Here is a 10,670-nt window from a genome sequence, read left to right as displayed (position 1 = left end):
ATCCCAGGACCCTGGGATCATGACCTGAGCCGAAGGCAGACGCTTAATGACTGAGCCACCCAGGCACCCCTGAACGATTTTTTCTATATTTGATGCCTCCTGTAGCTTTGGCGGGCTGCCACCTTGGTTCCTTCAGCAGAAACTTTTCTGAAGAGCAGTAGTAGCTGGAAAGCTACCTCGAAACACGGGCCCATTCTGCTTCTGGATTTGAGTCTTCAGAACTAGATCATGTAGGATGGTGCCTACGCTCATTGCTTGACATCTTTTCCTCTCTTGAGCTTGGGCTGTTTTGCTAAGGTCTATTCAGAAACATAGTGCTGACTTTCATAAATGAAATGTGTGGCTTCACAGGCTACAAAAGGGGGTGTGGTAGTGTGTGGAAAGAACATGAGGCTTTGGAGTGAGCTAGACCCGGGTTTGAGGTCTAATTCTTTGCATGTTGATTCAGCAAATATTTATGTAGGGCCTCTTATGTACCAAGCCCTGTGCTGCATGACCTTGGGTGGGTCATTTAACTTTCCTAAGCCTCAACTTCCTCTCCTATTAAGTTAAGATAATAAACCCTTCCTTTCAGCATTGTTCTGAGGATTAGAGATATGGTCTAAAAATGACTGCACACATAGAAGGCATCAGTAAATGGTGGCTGCTATTATTTTTATTGGAATTGCCAGTGTTCCAGAGATGGAAAATATATTATCACTGGCTTGACAAATGAGACACCAAACAGAAGGGACAGACAGACAGAGGGACAGTTAAAACACACAGAAACTAGAGGGAGAAGAGAGAAAACTCCTGAGCAAATACCTTATTTATCATTTTTGGGAAAAACTGTCAAGTAATTAAAAGTGTGTGTGTGCGTGTGTGTGCACATGGGCATATACACATACTATATTCTTTATTACTTGCTTTCTTAGAATCCTAAAATGTTAGAAGTTAAAGGAACTTAAACATTCTCTCGTTCAGCATTCTTGTTTACAAAGCAGGAACAGGCCTAGGGGCAAAGGGGCTTGCTGAGCAAGTCCTTCCTGACTCACTTGCCTTCAAAATCTACATCTCCTCCTTCCCACTCCGCCATCTTGGCAAGGTTATGAGATCAAAAACATTTTCAGAATGCAGCAAAAGGTAGCTGAAGATGATGACTCCTTCAAAAAAATGTTATTCTAAAGATCTTGGTTAAATGAATGAAGGAATGAAGAATTTTAAAGATTCTATGGACGTCTGTGAGGTGCTTCAGCCCCCTGCTGGTGAAAGAGGAGAAGGTTAGACCCTTGGGCCTTTAGCTGATGAAATCCCAAGCTGCCTGAGGACCAGGAGCCAAGCAGAATTTTCCAGATCAAAGAGGAAAAGGGACATAGAAATATGTGGGGAAGAGGGTGAGGATGGAGGAAAAACAGGAACAGTAATAATACACTGTTAAAGGAAGTTTTTAAAAAGAGGGGGGCCTTCATCACAAAGGTAATTTTAAATTTATTTGACTCTTTTATTTTTACTAGTATGTTATTTGAAGAAAACCTCGTTATTTCCTCTCCTGTCAGGAGTGAAGCTGAGGGAGAGGGGAGAGAAAAGAATTTTTACCTTTTACTTCATACACCTGCAATTTTTGAATTTTATATTTTTATAAGAAATTTCAAAATACATTTCTTCTTAAAACTTTTTTGGGGGTTCAATGTGGCACCGGAAGTCCAGACACTGTTGTTCTCCCTGAATCTAATACCTCCCCAACTCATTCTTACAACTCAAAGCACAGGATTCGTGAGGAGGCTGTGGCTCCTTGGGTGACACTGCCCTCTACTGGCCATAGGGGCAACTGCACCAGCCCAACTGGTGCGCCTGTCCCCGGAGGCTCAAACCCCAACTAAGAGTCTCTAAGATGATGTCATTACCTTTTTATAATAAAATCTCTTCGCTTGACTATTGAATCCCTTTTTCTCTGATTCCGGAATTGTTGCAGTCTGGCTTTTAAAAGGGATGGAGGATTGTGTTGGATATGCAGCAGTAAAACCTACACAACAAAAACAAAATAAAAATTAGCCCAGAGAACTGACAAATGTAGCAAACAAAGAGCACTTTAAAGTTTTATTTTGTTATTTTTTCAAGACTTTATTTTTAACTAATCGCCACACACAACCTGGGGCTTGAACTCACAACCCCAAGATCAAGAGTCTCATGCTCCACCAACTGAGCCAGCCAGGCACCCCTTAAAGTTTTTTTTTTTTTAAGATTTTATTTATTTATTTGACAGAGAGTTAGAGCCAGAGAGCACAAGTGGAGGGAAGCCACCTGCAGAAAAGCAACCCTCTTGAGGAAGACAACCAGAAAAATAAGATTTTTAAAAAACCACTCTGGATAATTGAACTTTCATTTCCAACCAAAATGGGACTGGATTTGCCCTCCTAGCTGTGGAAATAGAAGTTAAACATGGACAAAATATATGAAACAATGGTTTTCCGGGCACTGGACATCAAGCAACAAAGGATGGGGATCCGTGAGAAATGGGAAGCAAATGGGTCAGCAGTAAGATGGCCCCCAGCTTACGGCCTGGAGAAGTTTCCAGGCCACAGCCCAGGAAGGAGGAATCCAGGCAGTCCTCTTGAGTTGAGGAAATGAATCGGGAAGCCCAGAAAGACCAGTGTTCTCGAGTTCACAAAGCCGAGAACCAGAGAAGAGAGCAACACAGAGAAAGAGTTCTGGAGACCTGCCCGGGGTTCCCCTCAGGTAGTTTCCTAAGTATTGATCCGGATATGCACATGACAACACTACCCAAGGTTGGGGAAAAAATCAACTGAAAGAATTAAGTGAACAATAACACCTGAACACAAGTATAGGAATAGCCCCTATTCCCACGAATCAGAATGAAAAGCTTTATAATTCCTAGAACATAGAGTATGCAGAGAGTTTTACCTCACAAATAGAGCAAAATTACCCCTAGACTAAATGCTGCTGCCGGGTTCCAGCTAATAACACTTAACAGCCAGACTTGAAAAAATGCACCTGTTTCCAAGTAACTTAACTGCAGAAAAAAAAGCACAAGAATTTGCAGGACTACAAAAGGATCCAGCACCCAACAAATAAAAGGAAAAATATATGGTGTTCAAGTAAGAATTGATAGGCACGCAAAGATGAAAAAATGCAATTCATAATGAGAAGATAAACAATCAATCAAAACCAAAATTTAATTTATAAAAACAGGCAGCGGGTGAGATTTGGCCAAAGGCCGAAGTTTGCCAACTCTTCGCTCTAAAGCAGCCACTAAGAAAACACCGGAAAAAGTTACTCTTTTTTTTTTTTTTAAGATTTTATTTTTTTAGAGTAATCTCTACACCCAACATGGGGCTCAAACTCACAACCCCGAGATTAAGAGTTGCAGGCTCCACCGACTAAGCAAGCCAGGTGCCAACAAAGGGGATAAAATAGAAATAAAAACAAACAATAGAAAATAGAAACCAAAAAAAAAAAAATACTCAATGCAAAAGATGACAGAAAAAGTAAAAATGGAACAGATGGGACAAATAGCAAACAAACCGCAAGATGGTAAACTTAAACCTACACACCAATATTCACATTAAATTAAAAAAAAAAAAATCCCAATCAAAAGACAGATGGTCAAAAGGGATAAGAAAGAAAGACCTAACTATATGCTGCCTACAAGAAATATACTTTAGGGGCGCCTGGGTGGCTCAGCTGGTTAAGGGTCTGACTCTTGATTTTGGCTCAGGTCATGATCTCAGGGTCCTGGGGTCAAGCCCAGCATCAGGCTCTGCACTCAGTGCAGAGTCTGCTTGTCCCTCCCCCTCTGCTCCTCTCCCCACTCGCACGCCCTCTCTCTCTAAAAGAAATAAAATCTTGGGCGCCTGGGTGGCTTAGTCATTAAGCCTTTGGCTCAGGTCATGATCCCAGGGTCCTGGGATCAAGTCCCACATCAGGCTCCCTGATCAGCTGGAAGCCTGTTTCTCCCTCTCCCACTCCCCGCTGCTTGTGTTCCTGCTCTCACTATCTCTGTCTCTGTCAAATTAATAAATAAAATCTTAAAAAAATAAAATAAATAAAATCTTAAAATATATATATGTATATACTTTAAATATAATCCCAGAAATAGGTTAAAAATAAAAGAATGGGAAAAGATACACTATGTTAACACTAATCAGAAGAAAGCTAGATATTAATATCAGGCAAAGCAGATTTCAGAGTAAAAAATATTACCTGCAATAAAGAGGGTCATTTCATAATCAGGTAGGGGTCAATTCTTCAAGAGAATATAACAAGCCTAAATGCTGATACACCCAATAACAAGAAATACAAAATACATGAAGTAAAAACTGACAGTACTACAAGAAGAAATAGAGTATTCCACAATTATAGTCAGATTTAAAAGTTCCTCCCTCAATAATTTAAATAAGTAGATAGAAGATCAGTAAAGATACAAAAGACTTGAGGGCGCCTGGCTAGCTCAGTCAGCAGAGCATGCAACTCTTGACCTTGGGGCTGTGAGTTTGAGCCCCGAGTTGGGTGTAGAGATTACTTAAAAATGAAATTTAAAAAAAGATATATGACTTGAACAATACTGTTACCTAACTTGACCTGACATTTATAGAACACTCTACCTATCAATTTTTTATAATCTATCCCAGAAGACTGAAGAGGATAAGACATTTCCCAATCCATTCCAGGAGGCCAGCATCACCCTAATACCAAAATGAGACAGAGTCACGGTGGGCGTGGGAGGAACCACTACAGATCAATAACCCTCATAAACACACATGCAGAAATTCTTAGAAAAATTTTAGTAAATTAAATCTAACAATATATAAAAAAAATAATACATCATGACCAAGTGGAGTTTATCTCAGTAATGCAAAGATAGGTTAACGTTTGAAAGTCAATGTCAGGGCGCCTGGGTGGCTCAGATGGTTAAACGTCTGCCTTTGGCTCGGGTCATGATCTCAGGGTCCTGGAATCGAGTCCCGCATCGGGCTCCCTGCTCCTTGGGAGCCTGTTTCTCCCTCTGCCTTTCTCTCTCGCTCTGTCTCTCATGAATAAAAAAAAAAAAAAAAAATCTTTAAAAAAAAAAAAAGAAAGTCAATGTCATTCACTATATTGATCAACTGAAAAAGAGAAACCATATGATCATCTCAGTAGATGCAGAATGGAATCATGTAGCATGTATTCTTTTTTGTCTGGTTTCTTTCATTCAGCATAATTATTTTGAGATTCATCCATGTTGTTGAAGTACCAATGCTTCATTGATTTTATTGCTGGGTAGTATTTCATTGTATAGAAATGTGACAATCATTAATCCACTGCTGATGGAAATTTGAATTGTTGCCAGTTTGGGGATATTACAAATAAAAGCTGTTATTTACATTCCAATACAAGTCTTTTGAGTGGACATACATTTTCATTTCTCTTGGGGTAAAACTCAGGAGTGGGATGGCTGGATCAAATGTTTAACTTTTTTGGTTTTTTTTTAAGATTTTATTTATTTGAGAGAGAGAGCGTGCACAAGCAAGGAGAGCAGCAGAAGGCGAAGCAGGCTCCCCAGTGAGTAGGAAGCCCGACGCAGGACTTGGGACCTGAGCCAAAGGCAGACACTTAACCGACTGAGCCACCCAGGTGCCCTCAAATGTTTAACTTTTAAAGAAACTACTAAACTCAGGGCGCCTGGGTGGCTCAGTCGTTAAGCGTCTGCCTTCGGCTCAGGTCATGATCCCGGGGTCCTGGCATCGAGCCCCACGTCGGGCTCCCTGCTCCGCAGGAAGCCTGCTTCTCCCTCTCCCACTCCGCCTGCTTGTGTTCCCTCTTTCGCTGTCTCTCTCTCTGTCAAATAAATAAATAAAATCTTTAAAAAAAAAAAGTACAATCCAGGGTACCTGGGTGGCTCAGTTGGTTAAGCATCCACCTCTTGATTTCAGCTGAGGTCATGATCTCAGGGTCCTGGGATCAAGCCCCATTTCTGGCTCTGCTCTGACCATGGAGCCTGCTTAAGATTCTCTCTCCCTCTGCCTCTGCCCTAACCAACCCCCCAAAATAAATAAGTAAAAAAAAAATTTTTTTTTTAACAAGGCTGGGCTTAAACTCATGACCCTGAGATCAAGACCTGAGCTGAAATCAAGAGTTGGATACTTAGGGGCGCCTGGGTGGCTCAGTCGTTGGGCATCTGCCTTCGGCTCAGGTCATGATCCCAGGGTCCTGGGATCGAGCCCCGCATCGGGTTCCCTGCTCTGCGGGGAGCCTGTTTCTCCCACTCCCTCTCCCCCTGCTTGTGTTCCCTCTCTCGCTGTCTCTCTCTTTGTCAAATAAATAAAAATTTAAAAAAAAAAGTCAATTTGTTTTATTTCTATATTAGGATACAATTAGAAAAGGAAATTAAAATATTACCATTTATAACAGCATAAAAATCAAATGCCCAGACAGACATAAAGAAGATACACATGATCTTTACATAGAGATCTGTAAAACATTTTTGAGAAAAATTAAGATTTAAATAAAAGAAATGCACATGGATGGGAGAGCTCAATATTGTAGAGATGTAAATTATCCCTAAATTGATTGCTAGAATCAATGCAATCCAAGCCAAAATGACAGTAAGGATTTTTATCTTTAGGACATTAATGAGTTGATCCTAAAATTTATATGGAAATGCAATGGGGCCAAGAATCATCAAGATAAGGTATAAAGCTAAAAGATTTATGCTACTAGATTCAAGGCTTGTTATAAAGTTACAGTAATTAGTGGTGCCTGGGTGCCTCAGTTGGTTAAGCAACTGCCTTCCGCTCAGGTCATGATCCTGGAGTCCCGGGATCAAGTCCCACATCAGGGTCCCTGCTCAGCAGGGAGTCTGCTTCTTCCTCTGACCCTCCCCCCTCTCATGCTCTCTCTCGTTCTCTCTCTCAAATAAATAAATAAAATATTAAAAAAAAATAAAGTTACAGTAATTAAGACAGTGTAGTATTTGGGGGAAAAAAAAAAGTGTAGTATTTGAGCTGAATAAAGAATCCAGAAGTAGCCTTGCATATACATGGACACTTGATTTATGACAAAGGCAGATCTGCAGAATAGTAGAAAAAGAATGGCCTTTCAATAAATGGTGCTGGGTCACTTGGATACAGATCCTGAAAACACCAAATTTGCACATCCACCTTATTCCATACACAGAAACAATTCCAACCAAATTGTAGTTCTAGACATGAAAGGTAAAATAATGCAGTTTCTAGAAGAAATTATTTGGGGCTAGGCAAAGATTTCTCAAATAGGACAGACAAACACTAAAATGGAAAGGATGGATAAATTGGGCTATATTAAAATTAATACCTTCTGTTGCTTAGCACATCATTAAGAATGGAAAGGAAAGTCACAGACTGAAAGAAAGTATTTACTCTCCCTGTAGCTAACAAATTGACTCATTTCTAGAATGGTTTAAAGAACTCTTGGGGTGCCTGGGTGGCTCAGTCATTAAGCGTCTGCCTTCGACTCAGGTCATGATCCCAGGGTCCTGGGATTGAGCCCCACATCGGGCTCCCTGCTCAGCAGGAAGCCTGCTTCTCCCTCTCCCACTCCTCCTGCTTGTGTTCCCTCTCTCGCTGTGTCTCTCTCTGTCAAATGAATGAAATCTTTAAAAAAAAAAATAAGAAAAATCCAATAAAATTAAGGGCAAAAAACTTGAACAATCACTCCTCCAAAGAGAATATTCTAAAGGTCAACCAACATATGAAAAATTGCTCAATCTCACTGATCAAAGAGCAATGCAAATTAAAACCATTATGTGCAAAAGATACCAGTGATGATGTGGGGCAACTGGAATTCTCATATGTTGCTTGTAAAGAAGTAAAATTGGCAAAAGTACTTTGGAAAAATGGCAGTATCCACCAAGCTGATCATAAACACATCCTAGGACCCATCGATTCTACTCTGAGGTATTGATGACATACATACATTACATGTATGTCCCCAAAACATGTACGAGCCTAGTTAGAAGAACTTTTATTCATAGTAGCCCCAAACTGGAAACAACCCAAATGTCCTTCAATAGTAGAATGGATAGATAAATAAGTTGCGCTGTATTCAAACAGAGAAAAACTTAATAGCAACAAAAACGAACTATTAACTGATATATGAAACATGAAGTTAAATCTCTCAAACATGAATGAAAAAAGGCTGAGAGAAAAAACTTCATACTGTATGATTCCAATTTATCTAAAGTTCAAAAACAGAGTAGGGGCTCCTGCGTGGCTCAGTGGGTTAAGCATCTGGCTTTTGATTTAGGCTCAGATCATGATCTCAGAGTCATGAGATCAAGCTCACCCCCACCCCCACAGGTTCCAAGCTCAATGGGGAGTCAGCTTGGGATTCTCTCTCCCTCTGTCCCTCCCTCCCCACCGTGTAGGTGCTCTCTGTCTCTGTCTCTCTAAAATAAATAAATCTTTTTTTTAAAAAGTTCAACAGGCTAAAGTAATTAATGATATTAGAAGTCAGGATAGCTGTAGTATTTACTTTCACCGAGAAGGGGTAGCGACAAGACAGGGCTTTTGGGATACTGCTGCGATTCTGTTTTCTTGGTCTGAGAGAGTGATTCTATCGGTTGTATTTTCATTGTGAATATTGATTAAGCTGTATAAGTATGATTTGTGTACTTTTTCTGAATGCTTCAATTTTTAAAAGTATTAAAGAAAAAGAGCACAAAATCGAAGGATGGGAGGAAGAAAGAAAGGTCTGGTTCTGGGTTGGAGAGTAGCAGGGACTCTAGAAGTGCACCAGAGAGGGGGAAATACCCCAAAAGAAAGAAAAAGTGGTGGAGTAAGGATCTTGGAATGAGGTTTCCAGCCCCAGCAAGGATTCCGAAACCCCAGGTGTGGTCCAGAATTAGCACATACCAACAAAACCAAAGGGAGTCTGTGGGCTGGGACAGTGGAGCTCTCCCCTGTGTGGATGGATGAGCAATGACCCTAGTGCTCCTTCCCCTCCCCCACGCAGCCATCACACCTTTTTCTACTGAGAAAGATCCAAAACTTGAAACAAAGAGGACATAGGATTTGTACCCGTAATGGCTGGAGTTCAACTTGCCACCAACCCAGCAGCGTGGGGGGCTTGCATTAATTTTAGGAATCGAGAAAGTAAGATCTCTTTACACATTTAAGTGTGAGGACTGAGATTTTTACCAGATACCTAGAAATAACAAGTGTGGGGAATAGACTTCCTCCTACTTCCCTCCTCATCCTTTCTTTTCACAGTTTCTTCCCAGTCATCACCCAAGAAGCAGTGAGAGCCACCTTTGAAAGCAATCTATCTGGTATGTCTTAAGGATGGCCTTGTGGGTATGATGCAGAATTTACAATATTCCTCTAAAATGTGTTCTTATGTGCCAAAAAGAACATGTCAAGAGTTCTCAGGACGCCTGGGTGGCTCAATCAGTTAAAGCGTCTGCCTTCGGCTCAGGTCATGATCTCAGGGTCCTGGGATGGAGCCCCAAGTTCTGCTTCCTGCTCAGCGGGGAGCCTGCTTCTCCCTCTCTCTCTGCCCCTCCCCCTCGCTCATGTTCTTTCTCTCTCTCTCTCAAATAAATAAGTAAAATCTTAAAAAAAAAAAAAAGAGTTCTCGGGGCGCCTGGGTGGCTCAGTCGTTAAGCGTCTGCCTTTGGCTCAGGTCATGATCCCACGGCATCGAGCCCTGCATCCGGCTCCCTGCTCGGCGGGAAGCCTGCTTCTCCCTCTGCCTCTTTCTCTCTCTCTCTCTGTCTCTCATGAATAAATAAATAAAATCTTTATAAAAAAAAAAGAGTTCTCTCCTCCCCTCAAAGATATCTGTTAATAAATTCACAAGACCTTTCTGTAATTTGTTGGCATGGCTGGAATATTTTTTGCCAGGGTGTTGGTCTTTGTGTGTCGAGTTGTCCATCTTAGCAAAGTTCTGTGATATGTTCCATTTGTTTGATGAAAAACTCTACTACATGTTCTTCTAAGTACCTGGAACAGCAAAATACAGCATTTGTAGGGATCATTTTACATTCTCGTTAACTATGTTGATTGGGTTCTGTTCTATCTGCAGAACAGACTGAGCAATCTTCTGGGAAGAGGCGGAGATTTACCTAGTGCTACAACCCTGACTTCCAAGCATATTGCACTGCCTGTAATAGGAATCCTGTAAGGGTTCATTGTTGATGTTGCTTACAGAGCTACTGAAGGCTTGAATTTTATAAATGTATCCTTATCAAGATAATTGACATACAATATAATTCATTGGCTCTAAGTGCACAATTTTAAGTTTTGGCGAATGTTTACAATTGTGTCAAATACCATCACAATTCACACACAAATACATCCATCATCCCAAAGGGTTTCCTGTGTTTCTTCGCCTTCAATACCCTCCCAACCGTGGCATCTAGCAACCACTGCTTTGCTTTCTGTCCCAACAGTTGCCTTTTCTAGAATGTCATATATATGTAATCATACAGTATGTACCGTTCTGTGACTGTCTTTTTTTACACAAAGCTTTTAAGATTCTTCCACATCGATATGTGTAGTGGTAGGTTGTTCCAATTGCTATACATCCTGACCAACACTTGTTTGATAAGTTTTATTCATTTTAGGCATTCTAGTGGTTGAATGGTAGTATCTCACTGTCATGGTCATCACCAGTCAGTCAAATACTTGAGGAGAACCTTCTTCCTATTCCTGAAC

The 10,670-nt window shown here is 40.8% G+C and overlaps 1 protein-coding gene across 1 annotated transcript in view; it reads right to left on the bottom strand.

Moving 5' to 3' along the window:
• The window catches only part of STPG1 (sperm tail PG-rich repeat containing 1), a 43,441-nt gene extending 33,300 nt beyond the window's left edge, over positions 1-10,141 (bottom strand). The window contains exons 1-2 of the mRNA XM_035020216.1: positions 9,816-10,141; positions 1,884-2,002 (exon numbers count right to left, since the gene is read on the bottom strand). Of these exons, the coding sequence (XP_034876107.1) occupies positions 1,884-2,002; positions 9,816-9,888 (192 nt within the window). The 5' untranslated portion in view covers positions 9,889-10,141. The remainder of the gene's footprint in view (positions 1-1,883; positions 2,003-9,815) is intronic.
• Positions 10,142-10,670: the final 529 nt, after the last annotated feature.

Source organism: Mirounga leonina, unplaced genomic scaffold (assembly GCF_011800145.1).
Source record: "Mirounga leonina isolate KUSES-001 unplaced genomic scaffold, KU_Mleo_1.0 Mir_173, whole genome shotgun sequence".
In the NCBI taxonomy this organism is placed as follows: Eukaryota; Metazoa; Chordata; class Mammalia; order Carnivora; family Phocidae; genus Mirounga; species Mirounga leonina.
This window is presented reverse-complemented; position numbering and strand designations above follow the sequence as displayed.